Genomic DNA, 20,752 nt, shown 5'->3' with positions numbered 1-20,752 from the left:
CAGAAAAGAGAAGTCCTTCCGTCACAGACACCCAAAGACAGAAGAGCACAAGGTACCTGAAGGTGGCTTTATGCTAGGCCCTTGCTACTCAAAGTGTGGTCAGTGGACAAGCAGCATCCACCTCACCCAGGCACTAATTGGAAATGCAGAATCTCAATCCCCACCTGGGCCTAAAGTTTCAGAATCTGCATGCTATCGGATTCCCAGGTGATTCACTAGCATGTTGAAGTATGAGACCTCCTGCAGAGGTGTCATCCCCAGTTGCATGCTGTAATCACCAGAAGTGTTCTTTAAACCATGATGGGTGGGTCCCATCATGGAAACAGGGAATCCAAATCTCTAATGGGAATTCCTGCATGGGAGATTCCAGTGTGCAGACTGATACTGAGAATCCTGCATAACAGTCAATGTCTCTCCTACATGCTCTTTCAAATATACCTCTGTTGTAACATATGTGATAACCACTCTAATCTATAGAGTCTTTCTAGGTACTAGTCACTATGCTGAACACTTTATCCATATAACTTCCTTTAAATCCCCTCAGCCCTATACCCTTGGTATTGGCATCCCCGTTTTATAGATGAGAAAACTGAATCTTAGTGTTTACGTAACCTTTTCAGGCTCCTATGGCTGGTAAGCAGCAAAGGACAGGCTCAAACCCAGGCTCTTATTTCTATGCTCTTAACCCTATTATAATATAGTCACTTGTTTACTTGTACCTCTCACTAAAATGTGACCTTTCGATGTTAAGATATATGTCATTCCTTCTTTATCTTTGGTACCCAATTCAAAATAGTTGCACAATAAATATTAAGGACTATCAACCACATCATTTGCTTGTTATTTTGCAGACACACAACAAAAGGTCTACGGGTAAAAATATGGACGCATGAGACACAACTCAGAAACCCTGAGCTGGGTGACAATGGTAGCCTTTTCTCTCCTTCAGGATGGCATTAGGAGCTTAGTTGGTACCAACCAATGTTTTATCTGCAAGTGTGGCCTCAAATCACCATCATTCAGACCTTTCACCATATCATACCTCAAGGTGAGGGATCTGAGATGCTTCTGCCAACATTCCCAGTATATCAGGGCAGCTCATGACATGCCTCCATGTTTTCCATGTGGGTCATCAAACAACAGAGCACCAGAGAGGGTTGAACTAAATGAATACTCAAGTGCCTTCCAGTCCATTTACAGCTTCCATTTCAGCTGCAATTCCCAACTGTCTCCAATTAGCAAACGTTTGCACAGACATCATGAAGGCATCATGTGCTCCCTGTAGCTTGTAAAACAGCTATGATTTTGGTGCCTTAGCACCATCCTGTAACCCAAATCTCCAGCTCAACTTTGCTTCCCACTGAAGCTCTTCATCCTGCTCCAACAGGCACCTTGTACCCACACCCAAGTTCCCACAAAAACTCAAGAGAGACCAGTGAGTTACTCTGATGTTTATTTTAATGCATCTTAGTCCACACAGTTGGTATAAAATCAGAAAATGCAAAGCAAAAACAAAAGGTCTGGAGTCTTAGCATCAGAAGGGCACCATATATACATCTACAGTTGGTGGCCAATACAAGTCATCGCCAGACAGTCCTTGGAGGCACAGAACAGCCTAGACCCAGCCAAGCTCTAGGAACTCACGGTCCCAAGGAGTCTAGACACTTGTTCTCATGCTCCGACCGTAAGAAAAATGTGGGAGTGATGAAGGCTTTATGATTTACTCATTATAGTAATAATAGCAGCCTAGCTAGGTACAAAAGCAGTTATAAACCATTTATATTACACAGAATTATTCAGGTCTCCATTCTATCTTATGTTGTAAAATTGTTAATTGGATTTCCAGTGAGTCGTTTAGATGATTAGTGATAATAAGGAATGGTAAATCCATAGCACCATTTCAAAGATTTGTTGTCACTGATTTCTCATTTAGATGTGTGACGAAGATACTCCACCTGTAAGGGCAAGTATGCCAATGCCACAAGCCGTGTTTTTGCGAGGGCTCCAGTTTGGGCATTTTGTCCGTGTGCGCGTAAAGCTTCACACAGAGGTTCGGGCAGCGGCTGTTTCTGTTGGATGCACTGGGTCACCCACCAGAAAAGGGCTTTTGGACATTTGGGGTTTCTACCCACACTTTGGTTTTCTAAATGAGGTGGACTGGGAGGGAGGTATCTTCTTTCAGATGAAAGGGAAGGGGCAAGATGGAGTTATCTTATTTCTGGGTAAAACAAAACAAACAAACAAAAAACAAAACAAAAATACTGAGCTGGATTATACTGTTAGGATGTAAAGTTCCTTAGCTACTTCTTTAAGGCTCAACACGAGGCTGATGGTCAACATAAAAAGCAAACAATACTATGTACATATATGTAAAAAGTGTTATAAATAGGTTTTATAAACCGGAGATATTATATACATCTTCAATCAACAGCAACCCCCACCTCCACTGCTTTCTGTTTGGTTTGGTTTGAGTTTGGGATTTTGGGCTAGCTCTTTTTTCTTTTTCTGCTTTCTGGTTTCCCTTCCTCCCTTCCCTATGTACGCTCAGAGCCTCAGACAGACCGTCTGGGCGCCTCATTCGCGTTTCCGCAAGATCACATAGATGACACCGCTGAGAAGGGCCAGGGGGAAGGCCACCCAGGCCAGGATGTAGGCGAAACCGTAGGAGTAATCCGAGTTGAGATGCCACTCCGGGTGCCTCACCGTGTAGATGGCCGCAGCACTCATCACGCACAGACCTGGGGAAGGAGAGGGACAAGCTTGGTGACAGAGAGTCCATGGCAGAGCGGCCCCCTCTCCGCCACCCCGGATGCTGACAATTGCTGGGTTTCTACCTCTGGAAGGAAATCTGCTTCCAGGTCCAGAATTGAAAGGAAGTAGCATAAAAATATGGGAACAAGGAAAACGACTTGCTCTCTACTTCCAATCTTGGCCACCTAGGCCTTAATACCTGAGGGTTTTCTTTACATTTTCTGCCCTATTTCTCTTTCTTTCACTGTCACCAATTCCCAGGCCACACTACATGGCCAGCAGGCATTCAGGCTGCAAGAAAAACCTACCTGTCTCTTTCCAAGGGTGGTTGGGTATGGAAACCCCTGGAAATCTATATGCCACTCTACAAGTGAGTGGTGGCATTACCTAAAGCCAATGGAAGTGAAGTGACATTTTACCATTATCGGAGTCACGCCATGGTAAAAGGATTAAGCTCCATGCAGACCACAGGGGCCTATGGTCCCCCTAACAGAGTTGCCACATACCAGGTGAAGCAAGCAATGCCTATGGGCACTGCCAAACAGACAAAGAAATGTGTGGAGAGGGAAAAAGAAAGTGAGGAAGAAATAAGGATGCAGCAGACAGTATGACTGGGAAGCCACGCTGCAGAGGGGGAAGATGATCAAAGGCAAGCTCCATTTCCCTGGGTGCCCCAAGGTTGCATTTGAAGCCCAAAGAAGGCTAAAGGGCATTGGATATGCAGGTGGGTCAGGCCACCCTCCCTGGCCCACCAATGCAGCCCTTCAGTGTTGGAAAGAGAAGAAAAGCCTCCATCTTGGGCCCTGTGGAGCAGCCACACTCAAACTGATGGCCCCAGCTCACGTGACAGTCAGCGTCCCCCCACAAGGAGGGGTCCAGTGATGTCAGCACCCCAGCCTGGAGCTGCACAAAGCCTGGTCTGTTTCCTCCCTGAAAACAGGGTCTTTGAGAAGCTCTGAGTGACTCTATTATAAATCCAGTATGCCGTGTGGGATTCATGCGGTTCCAGAGTTCCCAATGCACCCGCGCCCCGCCCCGCCCGGCCACCTACATCTAACCTCACTGCTATTTGGGCTGCTGTTTTACTGGACACTGCAACTTTGTTTGAAGACAGTGCAGAAGTGGGAATATGCCACATGAACCACCCTGTTAAGCCTGTCCTCCTGCAACTCAGAGGAGAAAACTGCCACTTGACTGGCCCCTGTCAAGAGAGCCACACAATAGTCTTGGAACCAAAATGGGACAGCATCCAGGACCTGCCACCTACAGGAAGTTCAGAAGACAGCAAAGATGGCCATGTCAGGAGCGAAATCATTGCGGGTTAATTGTTGATTGCAGAAAACAGCAGTTTTGATCTGCTGGGGACACACTTTATTTGCCTTGAGGTCCAGGATCCTTAATTATCTTGCCCCTCTCTTCCACGGCTTGCCTCTCCAAAGTGCTAACTCCTGTCTTTAAGAAATACTGAAGTTGTCTCTTGGGCTCTGTCTGACTTATCTAATGAAGGCAGGGCTATAAAAAAGGAAACATGACCTTGGCAGAGAGAAAGGTGTTAACAGAGTGCTAGCAGGGCAGGACAACACTTATCATCATGCAGGCAGGGCTCCCAAATGGGCTGTCTAACCAGATCTGGCATGAGAAATGCCTCAGGAGCTGAGTGGACCAGCTACTCCCCGATTTCACTGGCTAAGAGGAGATACCAGATTCCATCCTTGAACAAGAGGGACAGAAAGAGGCAGTACAGAGAAGTGCAGTGACTAACTACACAGCTTAATGTGTATGACTTTCATCTTAGTAGAATCTCAGAAGTGAATGACTCTAAGCTTAACCGTGATAAGCAGTAAACTTAGATACCTACAAAGCCAAAGAGAGGATACACACTTTATATGATTGTTGTCATGAGATTGATGTTTTAGGGAATATATTATTACAAGATTGTCTGCATGTAAAGCAATAGATGTACCCTGAAATAGAGAAAAAGATGATTCTTTGGCTGGGTTCCCTCTGTCTGCAACCCAAGACAGTTAATGTCATCCAGTAGTCATCTCCAAAAGCCAAATACCCCTAGTAAGTGGACTGTGACTCACTTTCTCAGCAACCAGTAGGTGGAGATGTATCACCAGGTCCCTGTGGCAAGGGTAAGTGAGGCCCTGAGGCACAGGCAGATGTTCTGCTCTTTGGCAATGACCGGGACTCCCTGGGAGGGGCCTGAGTCTGGGAGCATAGGTCATCTTTAAGCAGAAGGACACTGACCCTGTCCAGACAATACAAATGTGCTGAGCATTCAACTTACAACAGTTTCTCCCTGTCTCAGGATGGGTAGGTCTGCAACAACTTCCTGCAAGTTCTGCCTAAAGCCTTTTTGAAGAGAAAGTCTTAAGCTCCTTTAACAGTGACTGCAACCCCATGAGAGTGATTAGAGCCCAGAGCCTCTGGAAGGAAGCACCCAAGGGGCCAAGGTCAAAGGAAGTAGTTGAGGGAATTCCCAGTACATCCTTCTCATCTCCATTCCCTTTGGTTCAGTGAACACTTAATGAGTGCCTACTGCATGCGGGCACTGTTCTAGCTGCTGTTCTAGATGTACCAAGATAAGTGAGACATGGCTCCTACCTTAAGGACTGTGTGTCTAGAAGACAGACATTTGCATATAATTTCAATATAGTTCGATGGAATTTCGAGAGAGGGAAGGAAATGCACCAGATGCCCCAAGAGCATAGACGGGCGCTGAGTCCAAACTGGAGAACTGGAGAAGCCACATGGACTCTCATATAATAGGCTGATTAGCTCACTAAGGGTCAGGAAAGAGAGGGCCCTACATGACATGTTAAGGAAGCTGTGATGAGAAGCCTCTGAGGAAACTTCAGCAGAGGAGAAACATGATCAGACGCACATTTTAGAATGATCACTCTGGCCACGGTGCAGAAAATGGATTCAGGGGCAGGGACAAGGCAGGTAGCTGGAAGGTGCATGAGGAGGCCTTTGCATAGCTGCACTGGGGTTAGTGAGTCAAGACAAAGAAATGGGCGTAATGCCTACGGAGGATGCTACCCAAATGCAGTACTCAGTAGAAGGCTGGCTGTGGGGTGAGGGAGAGAGGAGAGGCCAGCATGACCGCCTGGTGTGTTCACTCAGGCAAGTGGGAACACGGCGATGTCTCAGAAGCCAGGGGAATAGAGCTTCAAAGAGTGAGTAGCTAACAGTATTGAAAGGAGCAGAGTGATCCAACAAATTAAAGACTTCAAAGTGTACTTTGGTAACCTCAGCAAAAGCACTTTCATTTGAGAGCCTGCGGCAGAAGTCAGAGAGAAGTTGGCTGGAAAGGGATGTCAGTGAGACCACTAGGGTGGTCACTGGAAGGTGCAGCTATGATGTTGGGTTAATGAGTGGGTGCCTTTTTCTCCCTCCCCCTTCATCCTCAGGGCAACAAGGGAGGGCAGGAAGGGGCTGTGAGGCCTGTTCCTCTGAAAGCAAGAAACTTCTCTGTGTTTCTGTGATTGAAGCACACTCCTTTTACATTTTCAGCATCCAAATGACCATTGCTGCCTAGAAAGCCACTCATAGCATTGACTCTGATCTGGGCATGGCCAGTGAGACATCCATACTCATCCATCCCTAACAAAAATTTCTAAATGTGGTATTTGACTTAAGCCACCTTTGAATCACTCTGAACAGGATGGCACTGAACTTTTATTAATCCCCCCCACCAAATTCTTTTTTTTTTTTTCCTAGAGAGGCAGGGTCTCACTCTGTCACCCAGGCTGGAGCAAGTGCAGGGGCCTGATCATAGTTCACTGTAGTCTTGACCTCTCAGCCTCAAGCAATCCTCCTGCCTCAGCCTCCTGAATAGCTGGGACCACAGGCGTGTTCCAAGGCACCCGGCTAATTTTTAAATCATTTTTTGTAGAGATGGCATCTCACTTTGTTGCCCAGGCTGGTCTTGAACTCCTGGCTTTAAGCAATCCTCTCACCTCAGTATTTCAAATTGGTGGGATTACAGGTATTCGCCACCACACCTGGCCCAAATCCTTTTATATTAAATGCTCTATAGCTATATTGATCTTTCTATTAACAAAACAAATGAACAACAATAACAAAAAGAGAGAGAAAGTGAAACTCACTCAGGAGTCCCCTCTATTCTTTCTGTTCTTAATCCCGGTAACCACACATTTGACATGAGTTTGATTCTGCCGAGGAAACGCAATTATCTAATCATCCAACCAATAATAGTTTTATTCAGGCTCCTCTATGTGCCCCACATGGAGCTTGATGCTGGGTGTAAGCAGTAAAATAAATCAAAACGTGCAAATCTTCCTTTTAGGTCTGTGTCTAGATTAATTTCTTGATGTTTTCCAGTCTAGTGCAACCCAACCCAACAGATCTAAGGCATGGATAACTACTGTCAAGGAACAGATGGCTATAGGTTCTGAAAATAAGAATGACTCCAAAGTCCAGATGCAGGATCAGGATGTTCCTTCTCTAAGAAGGTGGTTTAGTTATTTCTGGGGAAATATCCTAGAAAACCTTACAGTGGGATTAGGGACAGTTTAATGGCTATGTCAGTGGTTCCCAACCCTAAATGCACATCAGAGTCACCTAGACAGTGGATCCATCCCACAACTATTAAATGAGAGTCTCCAGGGATGAGACCTGAATACTGTCTTTTTTCTTTTCTTTTTTCTTTTTTTTTTGAGACAGTCTTACTCTGTCACCCCCAGGCTGGAGTGCAGTGGCATGATCTTGGCTCACTGCAACCTCCACCTCCTAGGTTCAAGTGATTCTCCTCTGCCTCAGTTTCCCAAGTAGCTGGGACTACAGGCACGCACCACCAAGCCTGGCTATTTTTTTATTTTTATTTTTAGTAGAGACAGGGTTTCACCGTGTTGGCCGGGCTGGTCTTGAACTCCTGACCTCAAGTGATCTGCCCACCTCAGCCTCCCAAAGTGCTGGGATTACAGGCGTGAGCCACTGCGCCCAGCCCACTGTCATTTTTTTTTTTTTAAAGGACCTCAGGTGATTCTGATGCACAGCTCAGGTTGAAAGCACTGAACTAAAGGAAGGAGCCTTTTGATATGCATTCAGGAAGCAGCCAACCTAATGCAATCAAGAAGAGATAGTTCCTAACTGTCAGCCTTGTGGCTAAGTGAGGAAGAGATAATTTGGCAAACCATGGAGACCCCACACAACACACAGAGCTGTAATCTAGAGCAAGGAGACAGATAACTCCCAAACCTACAGTCAGCTCCAAGAGCCCTAGCACCTTTCATGTGCTTTTCCTGAAAGCTCATGTGTGCCATCCATAAAGATCACAGCTGGGCCCACCAAGAGGAAGCTGTGCAGAGATAATGCAGCCCTCACAGCCACTTCCGGAGACTACACAGAGATTCTAGTGGTTTCCACTTAAAACGCTCCAGTGCATTGGAGAGGCATTTGCCGGGCATGCACGCTTGTAGATTTCACATCCCATGAGTGTGGAGCTACTTTCTTCTTCCTTCTGTCCTCCCTCTCTTTCTTCCTTTCTTTCCCTTCTTTCTTTTCTTCCCTTCTGTTTGTCAGTTTTAGCTTTTCTGACTACTTCCTTGATGTCAAGTTGTCACTTGCCAGGTTTTCCCAAAACGTAAGTTTCTCATCTCCAACAACCCTAATCTACTTAGCTCTCTAATTACTAACTTCTTACTAGTCTGTGAGTCGGAAAACCACATGACAAAATTGACTTAGAACTGTCACACAATAAGGGAACCAGGAAATCTCCAAATAGAGTTCCTAACTCTTTCAGTTCTCAGAATTAGTGGAAAGATCCTGCAGCCATTTCCAGTGCAACATCCTAGAGATCTGAGGTTCCCTGGAGACCAACTCTCAGATGATCTTGACTGGGATTAACAACGGAGGACAGGACACTCTCAGGACTTACAAATTACAACTGCTATTACAGCTCAGCATTTCAAATTCAGGGTAATTTCTTATTCAAATGTGGACCAACAGATAACTGAAAATTCAGTCTCATGAGAGGTAAGCAGCTAAATGTAAAGGGGATAAAGAGGACAAAGTCATGCGCTTTTACATTCGGAATTCTGCACTTGCAGCACAGTTCTAAACATCTTGTATTGACTTTGGAGGAGAATGAAAATAGTGAAGCAAGAGTGGATTAGTAAATATACTTAAATCGCAATACCTAGGAGAAGAGTGTTTGGCTGAACTGAAATACTTTTAACACACGGTGCAGTTACATGAGTGACTTAAGGGTTCTTATCTCTGGACTTTGAGTTTTGGCCTAAAATGATGTAATGATGTTGCTAAAAAGATATTGTCAAAGAACTTAAAGCCGAAACAGCTCAGCAGGATGAATGAAGATGAAGGTACTGGCTATCCCAAGGAGCCCATTCAACAGCAGCTTACCTCTTCTCAGCTCCATATTTTCAATGTGACTGGGTCTTATGGTACAGGCTTGTATTCATCACAGATGTTTGGAACTTCAGAATAATACATGGTGCAAATTTGCATTTACCTTCCATTGTAAATCAGTTCCAATAAAAGATAATATAAAAGGCAGAGCTTCTGCCTTGGATTTTGTGTTCTTTAAATTTTTTGGTGCATTCTGTCTTTAAAATATAAGAAGTACCTCACTATATTCAGTGTAACACTCAACCGTCCCTGTCATGAGCTGGGTGACCTTGGTCATTCATTTATCCTCTGGTGGGCTCAAATTATTCATCAGTAAAATAACGAGCCTGTACAAATAAAATGTAATTTTTTTCACAGCAGATGGGTAACATGCCAAATCATAACAAGGTTTGAGCGAGGCACATCTCACACATGGGCATGAAAACCCAATCATCGCTTATGAAACTAACATTTCAATAGAAATACATTATGAAAGTTCTGGTTCTCAATCCATATTATCTTGAGGGCATATCCACTGATGCAATGGATATGATCATTATTTGATTTGATATCAAACTAAAACAAGTAAGAAAAAAAAAAGAAACCCCAGAATATGTTACAGTTGTCTTTATTCCAACTGAAAATTGAGTAAGGGTAACTCTTCACTTTAATGTACCTAGAAATGATATCTCCTTGCATAATTAGTCATTTAACAGAGCCAGCAACCATCCAGGAGCTTGGCTTGGTGTCATAAGACATGTGTAAGTAGCAAAGCACTGTCTGGTTTTGAAATCTCAAAACCGTGAGTATTGAAATGTTGTATTTGAGTGTTTAATGAGAAGTGGTTAATCATTTACTTCCTTTTTTCAGGAAAGGGGAACTCTCTGTCTTCTAGACAAGGTCACCAACATCTAACCTTGGGCTGTGTCTTCCCATACAACCCTATTTAAGTCAACCTTCCAATGACTGCTCCTGGGCACAGAGTGGTGAAATGGTACCATGGGCATTCTGACAACCAACTCAGAGAAGAGATGCTACATCCTTTGCCCTCTCAGAGGGTCAGAATTGAGAACATCTCACAGTACCTAGACATACTCTGGTACATATGAAGTTTGTGATCTATGAATTTGGACCACAGAATCCACCACTACATCTGGCTCTTACTTCTCTCCAATGCCCTGCTGGTTCAGTCAACAGTAAGTCAACAGACAGACATGTAAGAGCTAATGTAAGATGCTAGGCAGAATGCAAGATGTAAGATGTAAGATGTAAGCATGTAAGATGCTAGGCAGAATCCAGAGACAAAGTTGGAAGATGTCACTCTGTGTAACAGAAGTTTCTAGGACTCTGCACACTATGCATATTAATAACATATTTAAAGAGGGAACTTGAAGACAGTTTAGGCAGGAGATTAAGGAGACCTCTCATGTGTTTTCATGTGTTGTCATGGCCCCATGTTTGGAAATGACAATATGTGACACAAGAGTGCCAAAATGAAGATACCAGAGGATGACAACAGTCAATCAAAGCCCAGTGGAATCTAGGAACTGGAAGCAAGGAAGGTGAGAATTTGTCAGTGTGACTTCATCACTACCTACTGGTGGAAGACACATACCTGATAACTACTTTGCCAGTTCTTAGCACATCAGGGCCATTTTCTGGAGGCATAATGTAATCTACAGAAACAGCTCTCAAGCCTGACCTTTGCTCTACAGATAGCCTCAGTATTCACCTCTGATTATGTGTCCAGATCGCAGTTTCATTCCTGTTGATACGCCTGGCTTGGGTGGGGACCTTCCTTCCAGATCCTCTAAGTTCTCTTTCATATGCATCTCATTCCAAGGAGAGGGGGAGAGTTCTAAGTCCCAAGTTCTAAGACACATACAGGTACACACCCACACATACAAGCCACCCACCCTCACTTTATGGAAAGCATCCAGTGGGGAGACTCATAAACATCAGTCATTCTGAGGCCACATCCTTCTACTAAACTAATCATTCCGCAGACTTGGGTGCACCCTGCTTCCACATGGACTTTACCATCCACAACTTACCAGCAAGAATTTGGAAGATTCCAGTGATGTAAAACCTGCCCCCCTTGGTGAGGGTGAAGAGTTGGCAGAAGAACAGGAACAGAGACAGAATGCTGAAGATGATCGACAGGATCATGGTGGCCTGGACAGACTGCAGCCATTCTGGGGGAAAGAGACACTTGGTTAGGAGAGCTGGCCATGGCCGGGGGAGGGCTCTGCCTCGAGGTGCAGGGCCTGAAGGGCCATGACTGCTGACAGCACAGTCCTCACAGGCAGCAGAAGCAGAAGTCCTTTTTCCTTAGCAGAACTCAGACAATTCACTTTTGCAATCTAAGAAGACATTCTTTATTTGTTTATTTTGGAGGAAAAAATATATACATACATCTATATGTACCGATATATACATATACAAACACACACATGTGCCAATATGTACACATTACATACATATATACCTATATGTACAAATATGCATACACATATGTATGTTTCTATATATATGTGTATATACACATATACAAATACATGACACACACATATATATAAAAAACACATGTGAACATTTAGGGAAGGGCTGTAAAAAATTATCTATAGTTCCATCACTAGGAGTTAAAGTCATTTTAAAATATATTGAATTTCCTTCCAGTGTTGGTGCAAATGTGTTACTTATGTACATGTGTCGGTGTTAAAGAGGGCCTGAGCCCTGCCTACTACCTTCCCTCTTATTGCCCTCAGGGGTCTTTGAAGGGCTTATCAGAACTTCTGTATTCCAAGAAAAATAGCTTAAAACCACTGTTCAAATTATCTGCATTCCCCAAGGAGAGGTAAAGATCACGGGAATGGCTGTTAGAGCCCAAAGTAATTTTTTAGAAGAATGGAAGAAAATACTGATGAAGAAAGGTATGCTCTCTGTAGGTATGGAAATCCATTTGCTTTGGCAACCTGTATTTTTTTTTTTTTTTTGATCAACTCTGATCAAGGCCATTAGCCTCAGCACAGAGCGGTGTGTGATCGCAAACCACCAGACGGGATGAAGGCTTACACTTCCTTATCTCTGTTGAACCCCAAATCTCCAAGCTTCCAACTGAAATTCAGGCAAGAAGACAGAGACTCCTATGGTTTCTTCAGTTCACCATCCGCTGCAAATTCATGTCATTTCAGGGAGGAAAGAAGAAACAACCTGAGTTCCACACTGTAGAGGGAAGCCCAGGGTAAAAATCTGCATTTGGCCTCTGTCTTGTCTTCCAAGTGCCACAGAATGCTGGGGGCAGGCACTGCTCTCGTGGAGGAAGAGCAACTGGGGAAGCTGCAGCATTTAATCCTTTCAGCTCAGTAACTGCCACATGTAATGGCTTCAAAAGCATACCTTCAATGCTTCACCCAGTACTCACAGCTCTGAAATCTGGATGGTTTATAATTAATAACTGAGTAAGATAAACTTGTTTTGAGTTGTAAGCAGCTCATGGCAGAATTTAAGGGTGCCAATTAGGTTAACTGTTCCTAGATTTTCACCTAAGATGTTTCCAAGGCACAGACTGGAGATATTTTAGAGTTGGAAGAAACCTGAGAGATCAACTAGTCCAGCTCCTTTGCATTGAAAGAGATTTCCAGAGGTGTTTTCATGAGCCCAAATGACACAGCCAAATCTAAGAGGCCTTTGATTCTAGTCTAGTACTCTTCACCTTCAAGCACAACATATGCTTCTTTCATTTTTTCGATTTCTTTGTCAATTAAAGTAAGAAAATGATGGCTAATGGGTTGTGAGCCATCCTGATTTCACTCTTACATTACCTTAATTAAATGTTTGTCTTTATCCAGCATAGAGGTTCTTCTGGAGGAGCACTTTGCAATAAAGATAATGTTCCCATAATATTATTTGCTTAAAATAAAAAAATTATCTAGCACTTTGGTAGATGCAGCTGGAATTACAAAGAAATCTGAGACTCAAATCTGAAACTAAAACAAATAAAGGGATTCACTTTGGCTGGGAAATGTCCTTCCATGTGCACGCTCATGAGGAGTATGGCTGGTGGAGACAATATCTTAGATTTCCTTCTCCAATCCTGAGATACTGTCTTCACCCTTATCCCCGTGCCCCTGTCATTTTCAGCAGAAACTACTACGAGACCTCACATATACAGAAAACTTAAAATCTTTATATGTTAAATCTATATAAACAGAAAGTGTCTAATATTTAATAATATAACCTAAATACTTCTTGAAACATCTTTCAACAATAACTTGAATTTTAGTCCCAACCCCATTACAATCGAGCTGTTTGCCATAAGTTATTTCTCGAATCAAATCAGAATTAGAGGATCAAGGACATTTTTATTCAATGAGCATTTGTTGAATACCTACTGCTTTGAGCCAAGCCCTCTGGTTGACTCTGATGATCCAGAGATGAAGAAGATGGTTTTCAACCATAAGCACAATAAATAAAACACATGCATTAAGATAGTAAGTCTAAGTATATCATCAACCACATTATACGTGAATGGGTTCAAGGCACTCATAAGATATGGAATTTTATCTTTGATTAAGACATTCTGGGAGGCTGAGGCGGGTAGATCACTTGAGGCCAGGAGTTCAAGACCAGCCTGGCCAACATGCCAAAAACCCCATCTCTACGAAAAATACAAAAAAATTGGCCAGATGTGGTGGTGGACACCTATAGTACCAGCTACTTGGGAGGTTGAGGCAGAGAATCGCTTGAACTCAGGAGGTGGAGGTTGTAGTGAGCCAAGATCACACCACTGCACTCCAGCCTGGGCACAGAGAGAGACTCTGTCTCAAAAAAAAAAAAAAAAAAAAAAAGAGAGACATTGTAGCTGTATTCTAATATGATAGATACACCTAAAACAAGCAACAGTCAAAAACAAAAAAGATTCTGAAAGAAGCTTCAGGTAAATATTAACAAAAAAGAAAGAAGATAAATTAATAATAAAAAATAGAACTTATGTTGAAAGGATAAAAGTGGCCAGAGAGTTGTTTGGTTGGTTCATAGAGGAAAGATTTGGTTTATTTGATCTTTACTTCTGGTTTACATGATCTATGACTGAAGAAAATAAATCATTATGCATATAATAACATGGCCTGAAAAAGTTAAAATCAAAAAGTAATCAAAATATGAGATGAAATTGTTAAAACCACAATAACAGTAGAAGACTTTAGCTTCCTTCCTCAAAATAGATGTCAGGTAGACCAAAAAGAAGAAAGAATATAGATTACCTAAGAGGATTAACAAATTTGTCCTAATAGATGTATAGAAAACTTGTGTCTATATAGCAAAAGACACAAATTTTCTATACAGCAAAACCATAAGTTATTTTCAAACACACATGGGACAGCTTTTCAAACTGACTATAAGGGCAACAAAGAATATCTCAATAAATATAGAAGCAGAAATGATATAGGCTCAACATATACCTAAAGGCAAACAGAAATTAGACATTAAAAACAAACTCGCCAAAATAAATTTGGAAATTTAAAAACAGTGTTCCAGATAATTCCTCGGATTAAAAAAAACAAGATGAAAAGTAAAAACTTCTTCAGCAAGGAATTATATAGAGAGCCACATGGCACACCTGTGGGTTGTAACCAAAGCAGTTCTCAGAGGACAATGTATACACTTCTAAGCATTTGCTAGAAAAATCCTTAAAAAGAGTGAACTAAACTTTCAACTCAAGAAGCCAGAAAAAAAACAACGAAATAAGTCCAAAAATTAATTGACTTAATATGGATAAAAGCACAGACTAATGAGACAGAAAAAAATATTAAAATACATTTAATAAAAATGTCTGGTTCTTTAGGGATACATCAACAAGTTAGACAAATTTTATTCAAGTACATAAAAGAAGTACTAAAGAAACATACTAAGTTCCTGGATAGAAACACTCAAAGTTATAAAGATGCCAATTTCATCCAAAATAATCTACAAATTCAATGCTGTCCTAATCCATATTGCAACTGGAACTGGAAAAAAATCAATTAAAAATTCATCTAAAAAACAATGAGCAATGACAGATAAGAAAAAATTTGAAGTAAACACAACAGCAACTAAAAACCAAAAGGAACAAATGAACAAAAAGAAAATCAGAAAAACATATAAAACCAATGAGTCAAGATACCACCTACCAGATTTAAAACATATTTCTATATTTTGCTTATTACAGTATATGGTATAAATTAAATATACAATTAATTGTAACTTTATAATATATAATTATAGAACATATAATAGAACTATGATATATACAATATATAATTATAGAACATATCATAGAAGTATGATATATAATTATAGAATATATAATTATAGAAGTATATATGTTCAAGTGCTTATATTATAATTATATAACATACAATTATAATTAATAAAATGTATTTTATTTATAGACATACAAAACTTATATTTATATTATAAAGTTTTAGCAATTCAAAAATATGGTGTTCATCATGAAAGAAAAATAAAAGAATGGGACGGAATTAAGACTTTGGAAGCATACATGTAAATTTGGTAGATAATACACAACATCATATAAACCAGTGGGGAAAAATACAACAGACAATACATAGTGTTGGCTATTCATTTGGTAAAACATAAAATTAAATCTCTAGTTCGCATCACTAACAAAATTAAATTACAGACAGAACAAAGAGAAAACAGCTAAGTATAAAATTTAAAAGCCATGTGATTAGCAAAGGAGAAATATGAACAGCCAATAAACATCGTAAAAGGTGCTCAATCTCACTAGCAACCAAGGAAATGCAAGAAAAACCCATGAGGAGGGTGACACCAATTTTCATCCAGCCAATAGGCAAAATTCAAAAAAAATGGATAATATCAGCAGAACAAATAAGTGATAGCTACCTGCAGACACCATTCACAGGAATAATAATAATATTATTATTATAATCCTTTTGTGACCAGCCATTTTGTGGCAGAATATATTAGGTTGATACAAAAGTAATTGTAATTTTTGCCATTAAAAGTAGTTTAAAAATTGTAACACCTCTAGCGTAGTGACACTATATGTGTTCAAGTGCTTATCTACTATATACTGGAAAAACAGTGAACATATACTCAGAGGAAAATAAATAAGGACATTCATTGTAGCATTTCTATGAGGGGAAATAAATTATGGTATATCCTCACAATGAAATATTTTGCAGCAGTTAAAAAAATCATGAGTTAGAAAATGAGGAGTCTTTGAAAGATCTCCAAGACAATGAAAAGAGTAAGGTGCACACACAACATGTCATCATTATGAAAACAAACACCAAAAAACTATGTAATTGCGTATAGACATCCACAGGCATGCAAATATTCGTAGAGAAAGAGCCAAAGTTGTGTCAAATTGATGTCAGTGGGTTCCCCCAGGAACTACTATTGCAAAGAAGAAGAGTTTGGTCAAAAAGCCTTTCAGTTGAGAATATTTTCATGTATTATAATACTTGTACTACTTAAATAATTAAAACCAATTTAAAAGATTACAAAGGTAAAAACAGATGCAGCACTCTATTGACTTATTAAGAGTCAGGATTCCAAAACTCAAAGGGCTACTGGAATTCTGGGCAGGACTGGGCTTCCACATGCCCAGGAAAACAACAAGGGATTTTCCTTTCCTCCAGTGCCATTGATCAAAAGCTACACAATGACAGCGAGAGGAAAAGAACAGAGCCCAGCCCAGGAGAAAGCAAACTCCATTCCAGCTCCAAAAGGCTGGTGCAAGATTCAAGAGCTCTCGTTGTTGCTCAAAGGGAACCCCACAGGGCCCTGAGGACATTTCTAAGCTCAGATGATGCTGCTCCCCAATCAGAGCCATTCATCAGAACTGGAATAGACAGGTAACAACCAGCGCAGTAAGAGACAGCAGATATCACACACTCCCGAAATGACAGGGCTTTGATCCTGTCCAAGGTAAGGGTCCCGTGTGAGCACGTGCAAAGCCTGACTCTCTCCAGCATTTATGTGCTCTGGTTAGGACAGCCCAGGCAGGGCTGGGCTCTGTTGCCAAGTTCTTCTGACCGCCCACCTAACTTGCCACATACATTTTTTTGGCCTTGAATTCTGCTTTACATACTTGAGGCACTAATATATTGTATTGGGTTGTCATAATGATCAAACAAGAGATGCTATTGAAGCTCTGTTAAAGGATAGTGCAAATAACCCCACCTAAAAGGCTGATGTGAGAAAACAGGGTAAACAAGCATTTACAGGCTGTTATTGAGGGGCCAGGTTCTGGAGCATTTCCATCTGGGTCACAACAAGCAGTATGAAAATGGGAGCCACAGGCCGGGCGCAGTGGGTCACGCCTGTAATCCCAGCACTTTGGGAGGCCCAGGAGGGCAGATCACGAGGTCAGGAGATCGAGACCATGCTGGCTAACACAGTGAAACCCCGTCTCTACTAAAAATACAAAAAAAAAAAAAAAAAATTAGCCGGGCGCGGTGGCGGGCGCCTGTAGTCCCAGCTACTCCGGAGGCTGAGGCAGGAGAATGGCGTGAACCCTGGAGGCGGAGCTTGCAGTGAGCCGAGATCGCGCCACTGCGCCACTGCACTCCAGCCTGGGAGACAGAGCAAGACTCGTCTCAAAAAAAAAAAAAAAAAAAAAAAAAAAGAATGAGAGCCACAATGTTCACACAAGCCAGGTTATTAGCACATTGGCCAGAACTCCAAAAAGTGTTTTGATACAACTTTGGTATCAATTCATATCTCCTCTCCAGCATAAGGGTGCTACAGAGTCAGAGTGCAAATATCTGCACAGATAGCAAACTATCTATAAAGAATCAGAGAGCAAATACTTTAGGCTTTGCAGGTCATACGGTCTTCTTAACAACTACTCAATTCTGCTTTTGTAGCACAAAATCAGCCATAGCCATGGACAAGATGTAAATGAGTGGGTGTGGCCCATTCCTTCAATAGCCATTTATCCAATAAAATCTTATATACAAAAGCAGGTTGGATTCGACATGCAAGCTATTATCTGCCAAACTCTGCTACAGCAAAACAAGTCAGCTGTACAGAAAATAATTATTCGAGTTCAGAGAAATATAATGCAAGGGAAAATGCTGTCAATTACAAACCTGTTCTATTTAGATCAAACCTAGTGTGACACCAACATCCCAAGTGGCTAAACTATAGATTAACACAAGCCCCAGTGTGGCGATACTCTTCCCCACGCCCCACCCAATTTGCAAGTATGCAATAAATAGTAGAACTTATGTTGAGTACCTGCTGTCCTCCAGGCCACACTCAGTTCCTGGTGCAAAGTGGAGGCCTGGTAAACATTTGTGGAGTTTCCAGTGGAAGTTTTAAGCCAATATCCAACCTTGATGCTGAGCACTGGAATTAAAAACTAAAGCTCTGGCCGGGCGTGGTGGCTCATGCCTGTAATCCCAGCACTTTGGGAGGCCAAAGCGGGTGGATCACAAGGTCAGGAGATCGAGATCATACTGAAACCCCGTCTCTACTAAAAATACAAAAATTAGCTGGGTGTGGTGGCATGCGCCTGTAATCCCAGCTATTTGGGAGGCTGGAGCAGGAGAATCACTTGAACCCGGAAGGCAGAGACTGCAGTGAGCCGAGATCACACCACTGCACTCCAGCCTGGAAACAGAGCAAGACCCGTCTCAAAAAAAAAAAAAAAGGCCGGGCGCCGTGGCTCACACCTGTAATCCCAGCACTTTGGGAGGCCAAGGCGGGTGGATCACGAGGTCAGGAGATTGAGACCATCCTGGCTAACACGGTGAAACCTCGTCTCTACTAAAAATACAAAAAATTAGCTGGGCGTGGTGGCGGGCACCTGTAGTCCCAGCTACTCGGGAGGCTGAGGCAGGAGAATGGTGTGAACCCGGGAGGTGGAGCTTGCAGTGCGCCGAGATGGCGCCACTGCACTCCAGCGTGGGGGACAGAGCGAGACTGTCTCAAAAACAACAACAACAACAACAACAACAACAGCAAAACTAAAGCTAAAGCTCTTTGCAGGCCTCCTGTTCTGAGAGTGTCCGGTATAAGAGCTGCTGACAGCTTTCTGACATGGGCCGCGGCAGCACCCAGACCCAGCTCCCCCAGCAGATAGTGGGAAGCTCCAGTTGCACAAAGATCAAAGCTCATTTCAAGGTCAGATTCCTGCTGTAGGAGCAGCTGAGCGATGAAGGAAATACATCAGCCCCCTCAGCGATATTCTTAGCCCAGGGCCTACAACCTAGTGAGTTAAGGGCTCAGAAAGTATGAAGCATTTTTCAATGTAACAGTTTATGTGCATCTTTCATTACCAGCATGGAACCAACCCTGCCCCATATCAAGTCCCACTCTGGGCAATTCATAAAACTGTTCTGACTCAAGAGAACAGGTTTTGTTGAAAGTGAAAGGAAGGACAGTTGCAAGAGTCAGAAGAGACCTTGGAGAGGCCAAGAGAGAAAAAGCCATGAGAGGGTAAATCACAGAGGCAAAGAGTTATTAATACCTCCCATTTGCATAGTGCTAGACTGTTTTCAGAACACATGACCCCAAGACCAGGACTCCCACGCCCAAACCTCCCAACCCACAACCATCACACAGATCGCCATTTTCCTTATTTCTCAGTATGAATGTCATTCCAGAAATAGCTGAGTCTCTGAAAGGCCCCCATCCTAAACAATGTGGCCTTTGCCCATATGCTTCGCCCACCAGCTCAAGCATGCCCAAAGCCCAGCGTGGGTCTTGCCGCCTGGGCTTCAACTTCTCCCCCAGCTGGTGGCTTTGAAATGGGGCTTGCTGGTCAGGCTAACTTTGCCTATGATTCATGCGGAAAGCAAAACAGATGGAGACAACTACGTGCCAGCATGGAGCTCACAAAGGCGATGAAGGCGACGTGGGCGGCTCTTTCAACAGGTAATCCTGGGGGCATTTTAGCTAGAGCAAAGCCTGTGTCTGGCCACTAGTGGGCACAAACTGCTCAGTAAGTGGAAGAAATCTTCATTGTCAAGGTATTCCAGCTAACTTTGATACAGTTATTCAATGAACTGCATTCCTAATTAAGATGCTTTGTGGCAGGCACAGAGCTAGTTTGTCAGGGTCGAGTTCTGCACTTTGACATCCATATTCTTGCTCTGCTAGTGAGTTTCTGGATCTAAAGGGAATAACACGCAGCCACTGAGGTACCTGAGGTTACTGGATAATAGTAAGCTGTCTGAGGCTTTTTTATACCCTTGTTGGAAAACTCTAGAAACAGGGAAACAGAGTAGGCTTTGTTTCTCTAAGAATTGCTCTTGGAAGACTTGCTCCACCAGATACAAAAGAAAAAGGAGGGGAGTGCATTGTACGATGAAGGATATCAATCTCCCTCCTTGGTAATTCACAGTGTACCATGAATGATCAAAGCCTGCTTAACTTTCAAAACTTAGTGTCTTTCAAACGGATTTATCAGGAGACTTGTTTTTGTTTTTGTTTTTTAAAAGAAGAGCTCACTTAAAAACACTGAGTTTGGCCATAGAAAATGACGGGAAAGGCAGTTGCAATTGCAGTCATGAACTGCATCAGTGGAGAATGAACAGGGAATAATTCGCTTAGTCTTCAGGTTTAGGAGGAATTCTCCCCATAGAAA

General features: G+C 42.4%; 1 protein-coding gene and 1 pseudogene across 2 annotated transcripts in view; both read right to left on the bottom strand.

Annotated features, from left to right (window-relative positions):
• Nucleotides 1-1,436: 1,436 nt before the first annotated feature.
• PMP22 (peripheral myelin protein 22) overlaps nucleotides 1,437-20,752 on the bottom strand; it is a 35,685-nt gene continuing 16,369 nt past the window's right edge. For both annotated transcript variants that reach the window (XM_003805543.6, XM_003805542.5), the window contains exons 4-5: nucleotides 11,184-11,324; nucleotides 1,437-2,738 (exon numbers count right to left, since the gene is read on the bottom strand). In XM_003805543.6, coding sequence (XP_003805591.1) covers nucleotides 2,575-2,738; nucleotides 11,184-11,324 — 305 coding nt within the window. In that variant the 3' untranslated portion in view covers nucleotides 1,437-2,574. The remainder of the gene's footprint in view (nucleotides 2,739-11,183; nucleotides 11,325-20,752) is intronic.
• Nucleotides 9,505-9,601, bottom strand: LOC112437686 (small nucleolar RNA U13; annotated as a pseudogene).

This window comes from Pan paniscus, chromosome 19 (genome assembly GCF_029289425.2).
Source record: "Pan paniscus chromosome 19, NHGRI_mPanPan1-v2.0_pri, whole genome shotgun sequence".
NCBI lineage: Eukaryota > Metazoa > Chordata > Mammalia > Primates > Hominidae > Pan > Pan paniscus.
Note: the sequence above shows the minus strand (reverse complement) of the source record. Positions and strands in the feature narration are given on the sequence as shown.